Raw genomic sequence first — 23,364 nt, 5'->3', positions numbered from 1 at the left:
AACATGAGCCGGCAGTGTGCCCAGGTAGCCAAGAAGGCCAACGGCATCCTGGCCTGTATCAGAAATAGTGTGGCCAGCAGGAGCAGGGAGGTGATCGTGCCCCTGTACTCGGCCCTGGTGAGGCCGCACCTCGAATCCTGTGTTCAGTTTTGGGCCCCTCACTACAAGAAGGACATTGAGGTGCTGGAGCATGTCCAGAGAAGGTCAACGAATCTGGTGAAGGGTCTAGAGAACAAGTCTTATGAGGAGCGGCTGAGGGAACTGGGACTGTTCAGTCTGGAGAAAAGGAGGCTCAGGGGAGACCTTTACCGCACTCTACAACTACCTGAAAGGAGGTTGCAGTGAGGCGGGTGTCTCTTCTCCCAAGTAGCAAGTGATAGGATGAGAGGAAATGGCCTCAAGTTGTGCCGAGGAGGTTTAGATTGGACATTAGGAGAAATTTCTTTACTGAAAGAGTGATCAGGCCTTGGAACAGGCTGCCCAGGGAAGTGGTTGAGTCACCATCCCTGGAAGTATTTGAAAGACATGTAGCTGGGCCCTTAGGGGCATGGTGTAGTGGGCATGGTGGTGTTGGGTTGATGCTTGGACAAGATGATCTTAGAGGTCTTTTCCAACCTTAATGAGTCTATGATTCCATGATTCTATGAATAAAAATCAGCACTAAAAGAACATGCCCAATAACCACAATATTTTGAAACTCCTTAAGTCACTTAGACATTTTACGGCTTACAGTCCTGGAGCTTCTGGAGGGCAAATTCCTTTCTCAGCTTTACCACACAGCTGTTGTTATCAGGTGGTTTTATCATATCCATTGGGAGGGAACACCTAAGGGTTGAGGACTCAGTCCTATATTATGGGTACCAAAGATGAAAGAATACATCCATGTGAGAGAAGATGCTATGATGAAGATACATTCAAAATACATTGAATGGCTTTACTATTACACAGGCTAGGATTCATTTCATGAAATAGAACCATAGAATGGTTTGGGTTGGAAGGGAACTTTAAAGGTCATCTAGTCTAACCCCCCTGCCGTGGGCAGGGACATCTTTCACCAGATCAGGTTGCTCAAAGCTCCGACCAGCCTGACCTTGAACACTTCCAATGACAGGGCATCCACAACTTCTCTGGACAACCTGTTCCACTGCCTCACCACCCTCATTGTAAAAAAATTCTTCCTTATGTCCAATCTAAACCTACCCTCTTTCAGTTGAAAACTGTTGCCCCTTATCCTGTGACTACAGGCTTTGGTAAAAAGACTCTGTCTTTCTTATAAGCCCCCTTTAAGTATTGAAAGGCTGCAATAAGTTCTCCCTGAAGCCTTCTCTTCTCCAGGCTGAACAACCCCAACTCTCTCAACCTTTCTTCACAGCAGAGGTGTTCCAGCCCTCTGACCATTGCCGTGGCCCTCCTCTGGACCCGCTCCAACAGGTCCATGTCTTTCGTGTGCTAGGATTCCCAGAGCTGGACACAGTACTCCAGGTGGGGCCTCATGAGAGTGGAGTAGAAGGGGAGAACCACCTCCCTCGACCTGCTGGCCACATTGGTTTTGATGCAGCCAAGGATACAATTGGCTTTCTGGGCTGCGAGCGCACATTGCCGGCTCATGTCCAGTCTTTCACCCACCAGTACCTCCAAGTCCTTCTCGGCAGGGCTGCTCTCAATCCCTTCATCCCCCAGCCTGTACTGATACTGGGGATTGCCTCAACTCAGGTGCAGAACCTTGCACTTGGCCTTGTTGAACTTCATGAGGTTTGCATGGGCCCATTCCTCAAGCCTGTCCAGGTCCCTCTGGTTGGTATCCCTTCCCTCAAGCTAATCATCTGCACCACCCAGCTTGGTGTCTGTCATTTGCAAACTTGCTGAGGGTGCACTCGATCCCACTGTCTATGATCCCACTATGTCTATGTCATTGATGTAGATATTAAATAGTACTGGTCCCAGTATGGACTCCTGGGGGACACTGCTTGTTACTGATTTCCATTTGGACTTTAAGCTATTGACTGTAACTCTTTGGATGCCACCATCCAACCAATTCTTCATCCACCTAACAGTCCATCCATCAAACCCAAATTTCTCCAATTTAGAGGCAAGAACGCTGTATGGGATCATATCAAAGGCCTTACAGAAGTCCAGGTAGATGACATCTGTAGCTTTTCCCTTGTCCACTGATGCAGCCACTCCGTCGTAGAAGGTCACCAGATTAGTTAGGCACAATTTGCCCTTGGTGAAGCCATGGTGACTGTTTCGAATCACCTCCCTGTCTTCCATATGTTTCGACATGTCTTCCATCTTATCAGGCACAGAGATGAGGCTGACTGGTCGGTAGTTGTCAGGGTCCTCCCTTTTAAAATTGGGCATGATGTTTCCCTTTTTCCAGTGACAGGGGACTTCACCTAACTGCCATGACTTTTCAAATATGATGGAGAGTGGCTTGGCAACTACATCAGCGCATTCCCTCAAGACCCTGGGATGCATCTCATCAGGTCCCATGGACTTATGTATGTTCAGATTCCTCAGGTGGTCTTGAACCCAATCTTCACTTATGATGGGAAGAACTTCATTCCCCCAGTCCCTGCCTTGAGGTTCAGGGGCTTGAGAGATGTAGGAAGAGAGATTACCATTGAAAACTGAGGCAAAAAATTGTTGAGTACCTCAGCCTTCTCCATATTGGTTTTCACCAGTTCTCCTGTCTTATTTATCTGGTGGTATGTGTGTACTCTTTCTTTTAATATTCTGTTTTTGGCAACATACCTGCAGAAGCCCTTCTTATTATTCTTTGCATCCCTTGACAAATTCAGCTCTAACTGTGCCTTTAGCTTTTCTGATCCCATCCCTACACATCTGGGCAGTGTTCCTATATTCTTCCCAGGGTACATGTCCTTTATTCCACTGGTTGTGCATTTCCTTCTTACACTTTAGTTGGACCAGGAGGTCCTTACTGACCCATGTCCATCTCCTCCCTTTCTTGCTTGATTTCTTACACATGCGAATTGAGAGCTCTTGCACTCTAAGAATAATGTCCTTAAAGAGCTGCCAGCTTTTTTCAGTTCCTTTGTCCCTGAGAGCAGTTTCCCAGGGGGTCCCATTCACTAATTCCTTAAACAAATGAAAGTTTGCTCTCCTAAAATTCAGGATCCTGACTCTACTCTCACCTGGCCCATATCCCTCAAGATTGAGGTGTTCCCTGTATAGGCATCTACAACTCAACAAGTCCCTCTGAGCTCCCTTCATGGTTGATGGACAGCAACTCAACCATTTCCATGCAGTCTACAGCATGATTGCCAGACAAATCCCATTCATAGTTCCCAATTTACAGCAGTAATTTGAAAGAGGTGAGGGTAGAAGTTTGGAGATAATTTTGGAAGGTACTTCAAATGTAAGGCTGAACATGGAAGGCTGTATTATATCACCTATGAGTATAGGATTTTGAGGGTGGCCTTGTTAAAGCTAGAGCCAGCTCAAGGCTTCTCATCTGATTGGGTAGGTTATATTTTATAAGCAAGATCGCATCAAAGAAACACATGACTTGTAAAATTATTTTCTCCTCTTAACAGAGGCAGTCTAGCTAAAACATAAATACTGTATTTGGAAGCTGAATTAGATTTCTATGTCAAGGGAATCTTTAATTATTCAGATATGGCCCTCAGGTCTGATAAAGCCTTACCCATGTTGAGGATATATCAAGATCAGCAGTTTTTTCTGCATATAGCTCTAAGCATCCGAGTACCACATCAGACAGTTAACGAACAAACATTTACTGTATTTGTGATCTTACAAAAAGAAAACACATAATAAAAGCTGGCATTTCTTCCTCAGTTGACAATTTTTCTTAGGAACAAAATGATTTGACTACATGAATCTTTTTGTAGCACAGAGAGATTCTTCTCTGTGTGAATTATTTTGTCTCTTAACAGTGACCCCATATTGCAGGTTTCCTGCTTCCAGAGTTCTTGAGATTTTATCAGATTCACATTACTACCTTTCATCTTGTACTTCTGTTTTGATAATAAATTCACCGTTTCCTTGCTTTGAGGGCTACATTAATTATGAACAAGAATAATCCAGTATTTATCATTGCAGATAGCAGAGAAATCAGAAACTAATCATGATACAGATTAATTAACTACAGGGTGACCTGGATTGCTTAATAGCCTTGGTTCATTTGTAATTTTCTTTTAATGTGGTCAAATGCTAGGTCATAGTCACAGGCCAATGAATGTAAAATGTAGGACTGTCATGTTGGAGGTAATAACCCTAAGAAAACCATACAGGGTTCCAGTGGACCAATTAAACGTTACACCCTTTTTGAATGATTCATATATTAGTCTTTCTCTGTTTTAATTAGGTGGGGATATCAGTTAGAAATAGCAATGTGATTTACCACTGTATAGTCAGCAATAGTAAAGCTTATTTTTGGTGTTCATAATTCAAAAAGCATATTGGAAAAATTTGAAAAAGTTGAGAAAAGATGCACACAAGTGATTAGGAAAAAATTTTAAAAGTATGAGTTGTATAATCTTTTAAAAATAAATTCAGATTAATAATCTTGACCTCTGCAAGGAAAAATCTTTTTGTAGCAAAGAATCTGTTCAAACAGCAAGCAAACTGTAACATGACTGAGTGGCAAAAAGCTAAGCTAAACAGTGAAACTAAAAATGAGATGCCCAACTTTTAACAGTGATTGTTAGTAACCTCTACTGCAGGAACCCATGGTGTCAGCCAGAAGTTACAAATTTAATACAAGAATCACTCTGATTCTGCGGCCTGGGCTACACAAGCTAAACAAGATGATTTTAACAATCTCTTATGACCTTGAAGTTCATTATCTTTGAGCCTATGATCTTCTTCTATCTCTTTGAAGAAGCGATCTCTGAACTTCCAGGTTTTCAAGAATTTCCTTCTTTTAGTCAGTGCTATATAAACATAGTTTCCTATATTCCGCATTTGTGACTTCCTCTAAATAAGTTATTTGAGAACACCAGAGGCCATATAATCCTGAGCTTTAACACCACAAAACTTCAGATAATAAAATCCCCATGAAGACCACACCTTGTGTTTCTGACATTCTGTGTACTTTTTGAAGAAGTCTCTTCTGAACACTGGACTGCTAACAAACTCATGATAGCCTGGAGACATTTATATTGGGATTTTTTGCATTTAAAATACGTGAACACTAGTCCACAAAAAAAGTTTGTGGCTGTGATGAAACTATGTCTCATACCTTCAGTTTCAGAGAAACTGCTCTCTACAGTTTCAGGTACTTTATGCGCTGGTCCCAGAAGAAACACATTTTCTCTTAGTGAAGATCTACACACAGCCAATACATACAGAATGACTCATTGTCTATTTAGATTAAACAGCTCAAGAAGAAATCCCGGAGTCCCCTAGGTTGTTTCCCTGCTGCGCAGGCAGCTCTACTGAGAACGCTGCTGCTCCGGAGGTGAAAGCACCACGCAGTCTGCAATGAGCTCTGTGCTTACAGTTCATTGAAACTATGACCCATGATAAATACAAGACACTTATTTAGTGGCAGTCACATACCCCTGCTGAGTCACCTGGAGCAAACAGCAGGGAATGGCACCACTTACCAAAGCACCAGGCCATGATTTCACCCACCTCTCTGAAGCGCCGGCGACGGGCAGCCCTGAGGCCCCTCAGCCCCTCTGGGCCAACGGCCCCATCGGGAAATCAGCCCGTGGCTGGCCGGGAGAAAAGACTGACCTCCCCCTTGGCTCGGGAAGCGTCTTCCCCGGGGGCTCTCCCGGCGGGGCAGAGCGACGAGGTGAGGAGACGGGGACTAACGGCCCCCAACGGCCCCCGCGCAACGGTGGGGCGGGCGGTACCTCGGCCCTCAGCTCACGCGCCCCGCGCCCCGCCCTCCAACGGGCGGTGAGGAACGACGCCCCGCCCCCGCCCAGCCCGCGAGGCCACCGCGGACACGTGCTGCCGTTCTGATTGGTCATAGGTCCTCAGAGCGACGGGAAAGAGAGCCAATCAAAGCGTGAGTTACCGTGAGGGGAGGTGAGGGCTGCTGTGCGCGCGCCTGCCTGTGCGAGGGAGCGGGCGCTCTCCCTCATCTCTGCCCAAGCCCGGTCCGGCCCGCGGGGAGGGGCCGAGCGGCCCTGCGGGAAGGAGTCGCCGTAGCCCGCTGTCCCGGCCGCCCCCGTCCCGCTGTGCCATGGAGGACGTGCTGCCCTCGGGCCTGCTGGAGATCTGCCTGCTGGTCGGCGTGCCCAGGGAGCGGGTGAGGGCGCTCCTCCAGGTGAGAGGGGGTTCGGTGCAGCGAGGGAGCGCGGGGCTTGCCAGCTCGGCGGTGCCCGCCGGCCGGGTGCCCCGGCAGGTCTGTGGGGCAGCTTCTGTCAGCGCCGTTCTCTGCTCAGAGGTCTAACCGGAGTCCGAGCCGGGTCAGCTCCTCCCTGGCCGGGCCTCTCTCCCCCGTACGGACTTGAGTAAAACTATTCGGTTGCCTTGTTGCTGTTATCATTGGATAGAGCTGAAATACTTTAAAGAAAGTTTGTTTTGACAGGCGATCATAAACAAAGTAGGGACAGTTTGGTACTGGTGTTAAGTAATTACACTTTTTCAAAGGTCTGAGTTTAGATGAAGAATGCGATGTAGCTTTATATAAGCAGGAACAGCAAAATGCTTGAACAACGCATATCCCTTACTGGATGATATCCCATTCCCGTCTTCCGTTGGAGAGAAAAGCTAAATATAGGGGAATAAAGCCTGGTAACTTGTATCCTTAGGACAACACGAGGTCTAAATCCCTGTGAGCTTAGTGCTCTGAATTTGGCACAAGTTGATAGGTTGGTTTCTGCTTTAAATATGTGGTTTATAATTTGTTTATGACTATAGGCACTTCACAGGTGAGTTAACAATTAAAGTCCTCTTCCTGATTTTGCTTTGTTAAAATGAGCTGATGGTTTTGTTAGATACCTACGAGCCGCCCCGCTGTGGGAATAGCTGTGGTGCCAGCACGTGCTGAAAAGCCAAGCTGCTCCCAGGGATCTCGGTTGTCTTGCTTGAACTTGAATCTGATTGCATGCTCTAATAGCATTAGATAAAGAAGTCTTTGTTAAAGTTGTTGCTGTTCGCTCGCTCAGGAGACGGCTTTTGCTGATGTCAGTTTCTTAAGTGATAACGGCTAAGCAGAAGTTCACACTCCAGGATCTCATTCATGTATACATGGAAATTGGGGAAATACTTGTGCCATAAATGTCACCACCAGACTTTTGAAATCGGTGTGTATGTGTTGTTCTGGCATCTGCCTGAGAAATAAACCCAAAACAAGGGGAATTTCTTTTTCATTCCAGTCTGCTCAGTTTGATCTTATTGCTTCCAAAAAACCTGTAGAACAACAAATAAGAAATTGGCTACCGAAAGTAGAAGCCATTCCGATATTCCGATCACACTACAGGTTTTGAATTGTTTCTTTGCTCAAGGTATAAAATGGAGTGTCAGAAAGGAAAGTAGTCCCTACGCTTGTCAATATTAACTATAGTAATGTCCCTGCAAGCTGTTACACCACAAGGATTTCAATCACTGTCTTAGGGCAAGTTTATAGATCTACTCCACTTAATTTTCCTTCTGTAGCACTATCTACATGAGGAAATGATGGAATATGCTTTGTGTCTAATTTCAGTGAGTGTAGAAAAAAGAGACCTTATTGACAGAAAATAAGAACATTTCAATGGAAAGTAGTGGACCTCTGATGATATTTACAGATGTAAAAATCTTGACAAATGCTTCAAATTTTGGTCTTGAAAGTGTGTTTGTGCATTCTTAACTTTATTGCAGTACAGAATAATAAAGTCAATGAAGTTAGTGGGAACATGATGTAACCCACTGCCAAAGTAAGAAAAGTCTTACATGACTGACCTGTTGTTGATGGGGATTCCAGGAACAAAGATACAGTTTTTCACTGAAGCTCATGACACTGAAGTTCCTGGGCTGTCATCCATCAATTGTCCTTATTGCCAAGATAATTATAACTCTAAGATTTCCATTTGAAGAGATCAAAGGCCACTATTTTCAGCTAGAGATGACTTCTTTTAGTGTTGGAAGTACGTATTTTGTAGGAATGAGATGTACAATAGTGAAGATCTTTGATAAGACTTCTTTCCCCCAAGTTATTTTCAGCTATAAAGCTGGGTTTTGATATGGCAAGCGTGACGTGCAAGCTATCTGAGATGTCTCAGATCTTCCTGTCGGCTACATCGTTGGGTTCTGTATCTACCTACCACAGCCAGTGATACAGATCTTGTCTCTTACAATGCCTGCATTATGCTTTCTGGCCCTGCTAATAACAACCAAACCAATTTTTTCCTTCTTTTGTAATGCCCCCCTGGGTGTCAAGTTGTGTGAAAGAAATGAGATGTGATCAAGTTGAGCATTAATCAGCAGTCTGCGCTTGTGGCAGTGAAAAGTAGCTGTGTACTGGCTTGCATCTTCAGGACCGTAGCTCACAGGTGAAGGGAAGGGTTTATCACTATTATTGTTATTACTCAACACTCTTGAGGTCACATCTGGAATACTGTCCCAGATTTGGGTACCTTGATACTGGAGAACTGCTGGCAAATGGGAGCGAGACCAGAAGAAGCTAAGCTATATGAGGGCTGGAGCACAAGTGGGGAAGAATCTTCTTCCTAAGGGATTTCTGAAACTTAACTGGATGAGACCCAGAACAACCTGATCTAACTTCAAAGTTATCATTGCTTTGAGGAAAGGGTTGCACTAGAACGTCCAGAAGTCCTTTCCAGCCTAATTTTTCTAAGGCTTCATACTTTTCCCTGCCCAATTATTCCTTAAAGAAGCCAGTTCTTCCATGACATTCAAAATGAAATTAACTTCTTCAGTGATGGGAAGAGGAGAATGAAATCAAGGAAACACCAAATAGCTGAGATCACACTCTGATCTGTGGTTTCAACACACTACTACTTGTTTGTGTCTAAAATACTGCGGTCATTGTAAAAACTCTGTCTCGTATCCGTGTCCTATACAGCACCATTGTTACAGGAACATAATCAGTAAATAGGCATGGAATAAAATCCCTGACTTCTGGAATCTTGCAGAATTGCAGGAAAGAAAAGGCATTAGTGTTTATAAGAAGCTATGTATGATGCTTTGATAGTAATGAGTGACAGAAGAGAAGCATTTCAAAATGAAGAAGTAACAGTGGAAGCAGAGAATATAAAATGTTCAAAGAATAGTAGAAACAAGTGAATATTGTTCTGTTGCTGCCTATTCACTATCCTTGAACTGAAAGGTTAAGAAAATGTGACTTTGGCCGTAGACGTTAATATGAGCTGACTTGAATGCTGACGACTGAGTCAATGGGTCAGCAACAATGCTGACAGAGCTGTTCTGTGGGAAAAAAACAGGATGTTTAATGCCTCTGTTGTAGTTCAAGGCATCAAGGACCTGCGATTTTAGAAGCTGTTACACTGTGAGGCTATCAAATCGCTGGCTGTCATCCAGCACTTTGTAGCACAGAGATGCCGTCAATGTAAGTCAGGGATTGCCTTGTCAAAGCAACTTTGTATGAAAACCTCTGCAGGGCAAATCTGCCAAGTTAAGATTGCTACTGTTTGAGTAGGTCTGTGTTTTTCTTGCATAACAGCCTCAGGGCTGAGCCTTAATTCTTAATTTTCTTCTGAAATGTTTAGCTGCATGTTATTTTGAGAGTGATCGTGTTGGATTTATCTGTGTTTCCAGTTTCTTCACTTGAAATGGATGTCAGCTGCCAGCTAAGGAAAATGAACTTGCAGTTTTTAGCGTGGCAGGATATTGCACTCAGTACACCAATTTGTAACATGCTTTTTAAAGTCATTGCTATCTTTTGAATATCCCAGTGGATACTTACCTGAACTTTTATCTTTTCCACTCTAATTTCTTTCTAGTTCAGACTGTGTGTGTTCATTGAAAGAGTGTTTTTTCATTTCTTATTTTTATTGAAGTACTTTCTTTCAAGTATCCTATTATAGAATATTGTGGAGCTTAAGATACAGTAACTAATATATCATGAAGGTAAGTATTCTTTCTCATTTTTCCTATGATGCTCAAATGTCAAGAAGACTGCTGGTGGATTCATCTACTAGGACAAATAAGCTGAGACTTTCTGTTCCAAAATTTGGATGGTGGAAGATTGGCTCCGGTGAAGCAATACAGCTTTGTATGTTGTAGCTATTTTAAAAGGTAGGGAAATGATGAGAGATGCAAGCATTGGTTCTCAAGGAATATCTTAAATGCAAGTAATACCGATGCATCCTGTCTGAAGGTAAAAGCAGCATTTATGCTTCATCTATCTTTGAATCAGTTAGCAAAAAGTTGAAAATGAAACAGCTTTTCAGCCACAGTGAGGCTCGCTTTTCCTGTTTCCAAATATCCGTTGACTAAACAATGCTTTTACTTGCTGTTTGGACCTTGCAGGAAGGACTAAAATTGCAACGAAGTAATTGAAAATGCAGCTACTTGTCTCTACTATATGGTCAAGAATACAAAAAGTGCTCCCAAGTACAAGGAAATCTCCTCTTTGAACACTTCCTCCACAGGTTTTTCATAGCAAGGTAGCAAGGGCTTTCAGTGCAATAGTACTTTACAAAGCTGCCTACTAAAAAATGTTATAATTTCATACATGCTGTTGGGATTCCTGTTCCACTTAATCATCGCTATATGGAGAAATTTTCATGGCTTCATGTTGTACAGTGTCTTAAAATTGTGTTTATTGTAACAGCGATTGTCATTATTAATCGTACTTTCTTAATTGCCTTATAAAGTTAAAAGTTGTCTTGTGAAAGCTTGTGTGTTTCTTTTTTTTTTTTTTCTTCTATGTAGAGGTTATTGTGAGTTAAAATGTAGCTTTTCCTAAAGTTGAATAAAGACTTATCTAGGGCATTCAGCTTTTTTCCTTTGTTTTCATTTATTTGTTGCCTGGTTTCTCTTACTACCAGTGTTTATTTTAAGTATAGCTTAAGTATATCCTAACACTTCAAAGGAGGAAATATCATATTTGGTATTTGTTAGTTTTCTTATGCCAAAGGCATAATATTGATATGCTGCATTTTGAACGATGAAGAATGATTCTTTGCCTACTGAAAATGCCTGGAGTATTCCCCTTGCCTTAACATATGTAAAGCAAAAAATTAGAAGGAAAAATTAATTCTTTAGGAAGAAAAAATGTATTTTAAACCCACAGTTTCAGGTGTAGAGAGAAAACAGGGCTAAAAATGGTTTAAAAAAACTATCAGGATCAGTCTCAACTTAGTGGTTGGTTGTATTTTTTGTTTTGTTGGTTTTTTTTTTTACAGGGTACTCAAAGAAAACCCAGAAGTCTTCCTCCCCTTGATCCAGAAGTTCTTTCTGTATTTGTGCCTCCGTTTATCAGTAAAGATGATATTCAGGTGATTAATGCTGGTAATAACTTGAATAAAAGTAAACGCCGGTCTTTCCGAAAGAAAAAAGAGAAACCAAAGATTGAAAATGTCAAGAGTCTCAATGGGGAGCAGAAAGCACCTGACACTGAAGATATTACAGTTCCAAAGGACATTGATCTTATTGGTTTGCCACAGCTATGCTTCCCAGGTAGAGTTCACATTTTTTAATGAGAACTGTTTTAATATATATTTGTTGACCCATAGTAAAGCCATTTTTTTTTTTTATGATCATCTTCTCTACCTCTTTGTATTTCACAGTATAAAAAAATATGTCTGCTTGTGAGCAGGTCAGTGATGAAAGCAGCTATTACCTGAATGGGGTGCCCTTACTCTGTATGGCTATGTTGTGTGAAACAGATCTATTAGCAATAGTAGCTGCAACACCTGCAAGAGCGGGAAGCTGAAAGTCACTTTAGCCCTTATTGGTAAATCTTCGTTTGAGTGCACACATGCACACACTTTTAATTTCCGCCCCCCTTTGACCCCCCTCAAATGACAGAGTGCTCTTTCACTTTTCATTTGGTATTAAGATATACCTGAAGTAGTGATTGTTTCCTCCAAGTTTAATTGCAGAAATTTTAATATGCATGTCACTATTGCAGACCTTATAAATATAATGAAAGAAAAAAAAAGTAAACAAACCCCATCTATTGTATTTTGCCACTTAAAATGCAGACTAATTATATAATATTTTTGCTTCTTCAATAATGTGCAGTTTACAGCCTTTATAACAACCCTTAGATCAAATGGATTGCATATGTGCATTTTAATCCCTTAAAATGAGAGATTTCTCTTGAAATTAAGTGGAAATGTGCAGTATTTGTCATGAATCACTTTTCAAGCAGCTGTAGTTAAATATGTAGTTAAAAAAAAGGTTTCTGCCTTCATTGCAGGAGGACTTCATGTAACTTCTGAATCAAAAGACGACCACATTCATTTCCTGGTCTTCACAGATGTCTGTGGTAACAGAACATACAGTGTTGTTGCACAGTACTACCAGCCTATGCCAGTATGTTATTTAACTCATGCTTTTATTAAAACATATTAAAAGATATAAAATAAAACAAAATACTTTGAGAATAATGTCGGGTTTAATTTATGAAATTAGTTAACAGATACGTTTTTATTTTAGTAGGAATACAGAACAAATCATAGTTTATATCGCCATTGTAAATTAAGTACATTGGAACAGCATTGCATTAGGAAAAACTGTTACGGATTTCAATTAGGAGTTTTGAATATTCAGTAATAGACTTTGTCCCTTGGACATTTTTTTGGTGAAGATTGTATCCTGTGTTCTTTAAATATCTTTTGCACTGAAACTCTTTTAATACATATGTCTAAGTCTTGTAGGCTGACATTTTTCTGAAGAGCTTAAGGGAGATAGGCATCCAAATCCCCTTGAAATTTAGAGGGAATTGGGTATCGTATCTCTAGGGTTCTCAAGAAAATATCAGCCATAAATTCATGATTAACATAAACACATTAATCTGTAGTTTTCTTGCAGGATGGCTTTATTCCCTCGAATGGGGAATCTGCGCAGACTGGGAAGACGCCTGTCTGTTTTGTACCATTTGCTATTTGTGTTATATCCAGATATCCATATTTTAATGCCCTCAAGGATTGTCTCTCTTGGTAAGACTTGCTATCCTGTGTGTTTCTCCTGGAAATAACTGTGTAGGTTTTAATACATGAATTTGCATGATGTGGTCAGGATAGCTGCATAATGCTAAAACTGGTGTTAAAGTTTTAAGGTAGTGTGAGATGTGTGGGAGAGGAAAAGAAGAAATGTAATGTGAATGTTACCCAGACAGTAAGCACAAGTTCTAAATATCAAGGAAATTAGTTATGATGTTGTCTTCATTTTCTTTGAGGTTTTTGGTAAGTCTAGAAAATACTAACTTGCAGGGAACAGATTTCTCAAAGATTTTGGTTTTTTTGGAAGACGGTTAACTGTAATTTTGCCACGCTGGTAAAAATCACTTTGAAAGCACAAAAATCTTTTTATAATGCACCAAATAAATGTCATAAGAACGTGAATATATGTATTAATAAGCACTTAATGACACTTTATTCTTTAACTAAATAATCCAAGTCACTTGATGGAGTACAGTGGTTACTTGGCTGTCATAGAACTAGGAGAGAAAATCTTAGGATACAGAGTACTTCAATGGTTAGAAACACTCAAATACTCCACAATGTAGAGGAGTTAAAAGGTAAGTGAATATGGGTCTGTCTTATTATTTAGTAGTTTAACTTATTTTGAGGTTGTGTGTTGCTTTATCGTTAAATTGTTAAAATCTATGTGCTTCTATTCTGAAGTGGATTAAAAACCTCTTGCATCAGGGAGCCTGTCTCTGTACATTGGACATTACTGGGTAATCTTTACTTGCAGATCTGTAGTCCAAAGGTAGAAGAGTGTTTTTCACTAAATTCCAGTTAAGCTTTCTAGAGTCACATTTAAAGCCAGGTGTTTTTCTTTTGCGGGTATTTGCTTCTTATACGTAAGTTGAAAGATGTTAGGATTTTCGGCTGGAGCTTGAATCTGCCAGTTCGTTCTGCTGGCAGTTGGTATGCTGCGCAGATGAGCAAGCAAGGGTGTGCTTCCTGGGTGCTAGCTGAGGTGCATCACTAGCCCCTAACCTGACTCCATACCAGGATGAGATCTGAGCACTGATTTCCCCACCCCATGCACCTCTTCTTCCCAATGCTGTGGGCTTGGATCTGGTTGGAGCACTGACTGGCTTTCCCTGGTTTAGATGAAGAGAGCCCTGGAGGAACAAAGGAGTGCCTTCCTCTTGGGCAGTTCAGATGTTGCCTTCAAAAAAGCTGTGATATCAAAAATTAGTCACTCTGGCAGCCCTTAAATATGAGCAAACACACCACTGACGCTGTTCATGCTACCTCTGCTCTGTCATTTTCAAAGCATTATTAGTAAAGGGATTTAATGTGGACAAGGGACTTCAAAATGATGGAAACTAGGTATTCACAGGTGTCCTGGTTTCGGCTGGGATAGGGTTAAATTTCTTCCTAGTGCTGTGTTTTGGATTTAGTATGAGGAGAATGTTGATAACACACTGATGTTTTCAGTTGTTGCTAAGTGCCCTCCTAGTCCAAGGACAGCTCCCGTGCCTACTGACTGAGCTAGGTACACAAGATGGGAGGGAACATAATCAGGACAGCCAGCCCAGCTGGCTAATGGGGTATTCCATACCATGTGACATCATGCTCAGTATATGAATGATAGGCGTGATCCAGGAAGTACCAATCGCTACTTGGTTATCGGTCAGTGCGGGTGGTGAGCAATTGCATTGTGCATCACTCATTTTTGTATATTCTATTATTATTATTATTTTTTTTTTTTTTTTTTTTTTCCCCCTTTTCTGTTCTATTAAACTGTCTTTATCTCAACCCACGAGTTTTTCTCACTCTTACCCTTCCGATTCTCTCCCCATCCCACTGGGGGGGAGTGAGTGAGCGGCTGCATGGTATTGGCTGCCTGTCAGGTTAAACCATGACAACAGGTTAGTGCGAAATTGGCGATAATCAGTATAATAAAAAGGAAATGTTTGTTTCCCTTTCTCCTTTCCTGCCCAGATCACTCTTTCCACTCCTTATGTAGAAGTCAATTACATCAGCTGTTGGTATTGCTGGAGCTGGTTCATTGCTGCCTTTTTATAGTCTCAAATGTCAAGTAAACGCTAATCTACGTGTGCAACTCTTAACAGCTATATACCCGAGCTGTGGTGCTTTACTGTATATATCCAGTCTTTATAGTAGGATTCATGCTTCTTTTATACTGTGAACTCAGCCTGTATGAGGGCTCACTACACACGAGCTTTCCACTGGGTGGGAAATAGTATAGATTCAGCTTTACAGTTATGGTGTTCATCAGTGGTTTATATAGTATATTCATAAATAAGTAATCTCTTCTCTGAAGTGAGACATCGCTTAGCTGGGAGAAGCAGTCAATTTGCGAACTGATTTTTAAATAGCCCACTAAGGGAGAAGTGGGAAAATGTTCAGGAAAACCACGGAAAATTCTAGAGATTACAAAAATGCTTCTGGGTCTCTTATTTGTTCCTGTCCAAAGAAGACAGGAACCAGGTGGAGTTAACTCTCTAGAGATGCAAACTTCTGCTTTTGAGGGAGGTATTTTAAACATTATAATTAAACATCTCTGCCTCGACAATAGATAGTAGGTTTTTGCACCTATTTAAAGCATTAACATCCAAGCTAACTATTATGGATGGCTTTTCCCTTTAAGCTGAGTCTGTACTGGTTTCTAAAGGGAGTTCAGATTTATCAGTAACCTACCATCTAAGCTTTAAGTGATTTGTAAATATGTGAATAACTATAGGGGAGTTGTCAACAGGACAATAGCCTTCCACATTAGTACTGTGTGTTGTTCTGGTCATTTAACAGGGGAATATGTCATACAGTTGCACAGCTCTTCTCTCTCCTTTTTGCTGCTGCACCTGGAGGTAAGGTGCAAATGTGTGTAACTGGCAGGAGGGGGAAAATGCAAGGGGCAAAGCTGCATTTGTGCTGGCGTTTCCCACTGTACTGGAAACTCAACTGATAAAATTTCCATTATATTTTCTTCTGGATTTTTTTTTTTTTTAAAATCTCATGATCACCACATAATTTTCCTTGATGCTGCTTGATATGTAAGTTCAGAATGTCTGCCCTTCTGGTTGTGTGGGTTTTTTTTGTTTGGTTTGTGGTTTTTTTTTTTTTTTTTTTTTTTAGAAAAGTGCCAGAATATACTTTAGTGGGAGAAAAGGAAGGGGTGGAAAGGTACTGTTTTTCCTTGTTTTGGTTGTGTTACTGAAATTTTTCCATGTGGCATGAAACAGCTGCTGGGATGTGTGGCTGTTCTGAATGGAATATAAGCTATTACAGTAAAGACCTCAATGATATATTTGAGCGTACAGTGCCCTGTACAGCTGTGGGTGCTTCAGCTTTTGGTAACATTACAAAACATTGACACTGTTTTCCTGTAAACCATAAAGGGAGTTATTTTCATTTCGGATGCCTTAGCTGTGATCAGGTGGCCAATGGGTTAAAAATCTAATTAAATGTTTTCGTTGACCGAGTGTACTCAAGTAGTAGTGCCTCGTATACTTAACAAATAATAACACGTTCAACAGCGCACTTGTATCCTTGGTATGCTTCAGTGGTGTTTTGCAGGATGCTTCAACTGATTAATCATTCTGCAAGTCTGGGGATTTGAAAACACTTGCTGGTGGACCTCAAACCACGTATTTCTAGTGTGTAGCCCTTTCCTCATGAGTACTAGTGGAAAAATACTCTTTGTTATTGCTAATGAGGGCCTGATATTGAAGTAGCATCTAAAGGGGTTCTGCTTCCATTCAGGACCTTTTTGCAGCAACAGATTTCATTTTCCTCCAAAATTCTGCTGTGCATAGCTTATTTTCTCCAGCACCTGCAGTGCACAGGATTGCTTATAGGTGGCGTGGTACTTCTTGTCATTCAGAAGAGTCCTCAAAGGTATTTTATCATCATAAGCATTCCCAGATAAAACCTGGCTTCCTAAAGTTTTTCAAATGGCAGCGTATAGTAGAAATCACAACTGAAAACTGAGACCAAACTGAGATACAAAGGCAATGTCAAACTATAAACCCATGTAGGTGCTTTGAACCGCAAGGGGAACTTGCAAACTTTTATCATAGTAACGAAGGTCTTCATATTCTGTGTAATTAATTTCATAACTAATTCACATATTACTAGCGTACAGAGCTTCCAAATCCAGAACAATTTGAATGGAGCGTGTCTGCCTCTCTCCAAAGCAAGCAGATGTGCATCTAGACTTTTTTACAACACTACGGCTGTTGGATTATTCTACATCATTTTTGAAAAGGTTCAGTTTTAAATTGAGAGGTTTTGGCACTTCGCACAGGTAGTTTCACCTCAATCTGTTACACTACATGAAAAGCGAAATATTCCTGGCAGTAATCTCCTTCTGGATGAACTCCCATCTTGGATGGATGAATAGGCTCCATTCAAACTGTAAATCTTCCAACCTGTGTATTAGTCCTTTCAGCTGCCTTGAGAAAAGGTGGAAGTGTCCAAATAGCTCACAGCATTGAGGCAGTACAAAGAACCTATTCTTAGATGTTCTTGCTTCCTGAAACATCTGTCTGTGGACAGTTAATAGAGGTAGTGGAAGGTTCATAAACTCCTTAGCTCTCCACTTTAATGTTTCAGAGATTACTTCATTTATTTCAGCAGACGTTTGCAGTGCAGAGCTGTCAGCTGCTATTACGTTGCATTAATGGGCACAGTGTACTCTGATTAGGGAGCTCTTACCGTCCTTTCTGTGCATCTGCTGCTTTTTCAGCATCAGGGTCATGTTGTTTCTGTTGTAACATTTACTGGATGTGCTTTTTGTCTCAAAAAACCCCCAACAAACAAAAAAAAGGCATTTAGGCCACATCTAATGCGTTGCTAAGTGTGACAGCACTCTACTGTCTGGTTTTCTTTGATAATTCTTAGATTCCACTCCCTCTGCCTCCTCTGCGCCCCTAAATAGCTGATGGGCTTTTTGGGAGTATGTTTAACAGCCTAGTACTCAGCCCAGGGCAGTTTCCAAATGTGAATTTAGTAAACTTAAATGTCTCATTAATCCAATTAAAAGCTCAGTAATATGTGACAGAATATTTTTATTCAGGAATCTAAATACTGTACACAAATAAGATGTCCTGGATTCTAATATATCTCTTGACTTATTCAGTTGCTTTCTAGACCACTTTCTTCCTGAAGAGCAAGTATTCTTCTGTAGGAAACCAGTAAAACTGCAAACTGAAATAAAACCTCAAGGGAGAATATAACCATATTAAGTTCCTAGTTTCTGTATATATAGATTTGCAGGCTTAAATTTCCGATTTTGTAAAGGTTTGGGGTCTTTTTTTTTTTTTTGCTATAAACTTGCATGTGAATCTTATATTGAACAAAATGCCCTTTATGACTAAAAATATCTAACTTCTTAATTGTTACATTTCAGAAATGCTGTTGGACTTAGCGGTTTGCAGTCTTAATATCATGTATGTTTAAATGTTCATGAATTGATCTGGCATATAATATAAACCGCATGACCTTTGTGGCTTTGACACAGCTAGGTTAATGCAGTTCTAAAATAGAAACATTTGATAGGTTTGCACACCTGTATTTGTTCTTTGTATGGGTAGGAACAATAGCAAAGAGCAGTGTTCGTGCAGGCCTAGGCCTTATGCTAAATATGGCTCTTGCTTCACATTCCTCTACAGTTAAGTCCATGTCTACAATTTCTCTTTGATGTTGTTTTCCATCCCAGAGCTGATGTCTGATGCTTGGGATGGAAGAAACGCCATACCACTATGTTGCAGTTGTGGGTGTTTTGTTGCTCAAGCAATCTCTATAAGACGCTTCCTTTAGCTGCATCTCTAGGTTTTCTTGGCCATCATGAGACTCAGTGTGCCATCTGCATCCTCTGATAAATATGATGCAGTAGTATATTACGCATGGAAATAAAAAACCCTGCTTCTGACACAGCAGCATCATTAAAATTAAATGGAACCACTAAAGTATGTAATAAATTAGAAATTAATTAGCTGGAATAATAGCTTCATTACTCCTAATATATATATATATATTCTTTTTAGCTCTAGGTTATCAGCCAAAAGCCTTTTCCCCCCCCTCCCCGTTCGCGTGTTACTATTTATAAGTAATTTTCTGTAATTTAATTTCAGCTTACTAGTGCAACTGCGACCTTTCAAGGATTTAGATGTTGAGGAACACATAAAAGAATTTGCAGCAAAACTATTTTTAATACCCAGCCCGCCACCAGGACCACTCCACTTGGTAATTACTGATGCTGAATTTCATAATTACTTTAACATTATGTTTTATAAAGCACTAACATGTTGTTTTCTATAAATTGGGGGAAATTCTTCACTGTCAGGTCAGAGATTTTACTTGCTGATATAAAACTGATGTCAATACCTGTACTTTGAAAATAAGGCTATGCATTATTAGTACATGAAATAATGGTGTGACCAGGGTGCAGGCTTGAGCACTGGCATACCAGTTGGTCAGGCTGTTTAATTTTTAATACTCTTCTGGGAAGGATTTGGCTCACGCAAACTATTTGCTGTCTGAGATGATGCCTGGGTAGGTTGGGGATGGCATAATCTAGCTTTTGGTTTCTAGAGGGGCAGCCCGCATAATCTCTACTAGAAGCAGCTGGAAGCTGGAAGCTCCAGTCTGTAACTGCAGTATGAGAATGGAAGCGTACCTTTCACCTGAACAGTTTGCCATCTCATTGAATACACATATATAAACTCCAGTAAATCACGTAACTATCACTCAACCGAAGTGTGGGAGTTCCCTATCTTGTGTCTGATATCAAGACATGCTGTCTGATGCGGATGCTCATGGCTGTCACCTTGATTGTGTGATGGGTGGATGTGCAGTGGTGTGACTGAGAAGTAGTGCAGTCCCTGTGAGAGAAAAGAGGCCAGAGAAATAAGTTGCTGGAACAACACATACAGCTCTGCACTTGTTCTTTTCTTGTGTCTGAATGGCTTTGGGGAAGCAGAACAGTGTCTAGTGGATTAAATGTTCTGGTGAGTGGATTAAATATTCTGGATTGGCTTCTGTCTGGGTAAGACCTAGCTCACAAGAGAAACTCACATAAACATTTGTATTTAGTGTAGAAGCTGAGATGTGTGGGCTGTATTTTCTTCTTTATAACCCTTTCGAAGTCAAGCTACATGTTCACTGAGTCAGTGATTTCAGCACACTCTCTCTTTTGTCTACTGAAATGGCTTCTAGGGAAGCAGCGCTTCAGCCATGGACTTCTCCTTAGCTGCTTTCCTTGACCCTGGGGTGAGGGGTTAGGAGCAGAGGAAAAAATAGCATAGCTGGAAAATTGTCTGAATGATTGGCTGAACCAGCTGCTAAGTGCTGAAATATGGAGCATGTGCAGGATCTGGCCCCCAGAGATTTGAGCTGGGGTATTTGAAACACTGAAAGAACTCATTCGTTTTGGCATGTTCTATCTTCTTAATGTGAGCACCTATGCTCAGTTCTTTTGTTCATATTTTTTCTATTTCCTGTATGAATTTTATCAATACTTTTGATTCGCCAGTTGTATCTACAAATATAAATTCCATTATTTTGTTACGCTTATAACAAGTTTAATTCTGTTAAAAGAATATATATATTTAAAGTTTTATTGGCTAAACAACCTATGAGAATGGAAAGAGACAAAGTCCATGTTAATCTTTCAAGCTAGTTATTATGTCTTTTAGTATTTCCCTCTCTTTCTATTTCAGTTTTCTGCAGTATGCAAATATTTGTCGTCTTGCTCTCAATTAATGTTAGTATTTTGTAGTTGGAACTAGCATCCCGAATTAAATGTGTTTTGGGAACATTTTCATTAAGAAGTAAATGGAAAACATCTGTTATTACAGGTATTTAATATGAAACCACTTCAAATAATAATTCCTTCACAAGAGGATCCGGACAGTCCAATTATTGACTTGGATCTTCATCTTCCGTTGCTGTGTTTCAAGCCAGAACAGGTGCTACAGGTAATACTAACTGATACTTTAAAATGTATTAGAGATTGATAGTACTGGTAATTTGTGGTTTAAAAAAATCAAGATGTTTAGTTACCCAAAAAACATTATAAAGCCAGGAATACAGAATAGTGTTAGTTCTGCATTAGAGATATGGCACAATAAAATATACTTCTTACTAAGATATTTTGTTCCTTATAGACCAGATTAGATTAAGTCATATTGGATTTCTTTCTCCTGTGGTTAGCAATAGGTGCTAAATTTCTCAAGAGTATATTTTAAAATATAAATACCCAAGCTGACTGACAGATTTTATTTTGAATTCTCATTACATGCATTTCTACAAGATTCGTAAGAACCTTTGTCATGTGTAAGAAAGGGACCTGTAGGATGGAATGGTAACAGTTGGCACTCTCATATAAATAAAGTGCAAATGGTGTAGAAAGACAAGAAAATACAAAAAGCTATTTGCAAATAATTTTTTCAGTGCTTCATAGAATCATACAATAATTTTGATTTGGAGCATCCTTTGTAGGCTTTCTGATGCAACTCGCTGCTCAAAGGCCTCTTGTGAAGTTAAATTAGGTTGCTTGGTAATATTGGTGACACTTCCTCTAAAAAGAGAAGATTGGAGGCCTCTTTCCAGAGATGCTTGTAAACCTCCTCAGTCCTGAAAGTAGGCAATGCTGGCTTATTTTTTTGGATATGCCCATTCTTTCACCCATGTGGGCTTCTGCCCGCATGTGCATGTTACGAATAAAACTTCCAACTGAAATAGTCTATTCTATTCTAAATCCTAAATGGCCCTCTGCAACTGATGCATCTTGAGCATGGAATTTTATGTATTAGCACCTCTGCGAGATGTCCCATGTGTGCCATTAGTCTTCTTGGCTTGAATTCATCCCACCTAACTTGAGGCATCTGGGTTTGGTGCTTAGATGCCATTGGACCCCTTTCTATCAGTGAAAAAGGGTGGACATCTCCAGATAGCTTCCTGAATTGCTCCGTGAAAGCACTGCTCTCCAGTCGCACTATAAGGAATGTGACTGGCCAGAGTCTTGGATAGATGTTTGTCTGAGATGTCTAAAACCTAGATAGTCTTTGCATTCATCATCAAAGACAGGTTTGCTTATATTCTTCATCTGGGTACTTTTTACAGGCATTTTACAGTCTAATACTGGGAGGAAAAGGCAGCAGGTCTTCTCAGTAATTCCAGCTAAATCCTAGCCTTCTTGACATTGGGGGCAAAACTCTCATTGACTTTCAGTGTCAATTAAATTTTCTCTCCTTTTCTGTTTTCCTCTCTTAATTTTGTAAGAATCCTTAAGTGGACGTTATTTCAGTTTATAAATATGTAAGGTAGCTATTGGAAAACAGAACTTGTGAGGCTGAGTTTCGCAAGCAGATGAAATATTTGTGCATATCTAGTATGTTCTAGATATAATTCTTTGTAAACATTTAGCATTTTGTTTTTTTCCAGATTATGACCTGTATTTTGACTGAGCAGAGAATAGTTTTCTTCTCTTCTGATTGGGCTCTGTTGACACTCGTTGCTGAATGCTTTATGTTGTACCTTCATCCTCTTCAGTGGCAACACACTTTTGTGCCTATTCTGTCTCGTCAAATGCTGGATTTTGTAATGGCCCCAACATCTTTTCTTATGGGATGTCATATTGATAATTTTGAAGAAGTTAGCACGGTATGTTTTGGACAATTACTATTCTTGCTATTCACTTTCAGTGCATTTGTCCCCTTAGTTCTTTCAGATGCATCTAGAAACTTGCTTTTGTTTTTTACGTGTGTGAGAAGTGAAGAAATTAAAAGTAATGGAACCATACTGATGTGACCACTGGCTAATTGGAAAAAACTTATTGTTGTATCCCTTACCTTTTTTTCTTTGCAGGATAATATCAGGATTTTTGTGAGTTCAAGTTTCATTTGGGGAAAAATTCTACTTACGTGTCGTTTGTATAGTATAAATAGTTTCCCTTCAGATTGGTGAGATTATTTTTTGCTCAGAGTTGTGTGGGACGAATTAGGTGCCTTTTCCAGGCATCGGGGTTAAGAATTGAGCATGCACCTGAAATACTCTAATGACGTTGCTGTTCCCCATAGTGGAGTTAAGTATTTAATAAAATAAGAGAGAAAAAGCAATGTAAAGAATATAATCTCACCATTTTTCTTAGGTTTTTTTTGTCTTCTTTTTTCAGAATCTTATTTAATTAAGCCTCTTTCAGTGGGTAACATTAATCTTGGTTACCCAAAAAGATTTAAGAAAAACTCAGCTTCATAGTGGAGGGCTAATGTGAGTATACTTTTTTGAGGGTGTCACATAGGGCTTC

General features: G+C 40.3%; 1 protein-coding gene and 1 long non-coding RNA gene across 8 annotated transcripts in view; one reads left to right on the top strand and one right to left on the bottom strand.

The window, feature by feature from the left end:
* The window catches only part of LOC142078497 (uncharacterized), a 59,358-nt gene extending 53,481 nt beyond the window's left edge, over positions 1–5,877 (bottom strand). For 5 of the 6 annotated variants that reach the window (XR_012672242.1, XR_012672241.1, XR_012672243.1 and 2 more), the window contains exon 1: positions 5,620–5,877. This is a non-coding gene — a long non-coding RNA (uncharacterized LOC142078497). The remainder of the gene's footprint in view (positions 1–5,619) is intronic. The other variant, XR_012672240.1, reaches the window with a different exon arrangement.
* A 232-nt stretch (positions 5,878–6,109) lies between these two features.
* DENND3 (DENN domain containing 3) overlaps positions 6,110–23,364 on the top strand; it is a 47,974-nt gene continuing 30,719 nt past the window's right edge. For both annotated transcript variants that reach the window (XM_075141083.1, XM_075141082.1), the window contains exons 1-7: positions 6,110–6,265; positions 11,313–11,586; positions 12,332–12,447; positions 12,946–13,073; positions 19,190–19,301; positions 20,915–21,034; positions 22,503–22,721. In XM_075141083.1, coding sequence (XP_074997184.1) covers positions 6,182–6,265; positions 11,313–11,586; positions 12,332–12,447; positions 12,946–13,073; positions 19,190–19,301; positions 20,915–21,034; positions 22,503–22,721 — 1,053 coding nt within the window. In that variant the 5' untranslated portion in view covers positions 6,110–6,181. The remainder of the gene's footprint in view (positions 6,266–11,312; positions 11,587–12,331; positions 12,448–12,945; positions 13,074–19,189; positions 19,302–20,914; positions 21,035–22,502; positions 22,722–23,364) is intronic.

This window comes from Calonectris borealis, chromosome 2, assembly GCF_964195595.1.
Source record: "Calonectris borealis chromosome 2, bCalBor7.hap1.2, whole genome shotgun sequence".
NCBI classification, from domain to species: Eukaryota; Metazoa; Chordata; class Aves; order Procellariiformes; family Procellariidae; genus Calonectris; species Calonectris borealis.
Note: the sequence above shows the minus strand (reverse complement) of the source record. Positions and strands in the feature narration are given on the sequence as shown.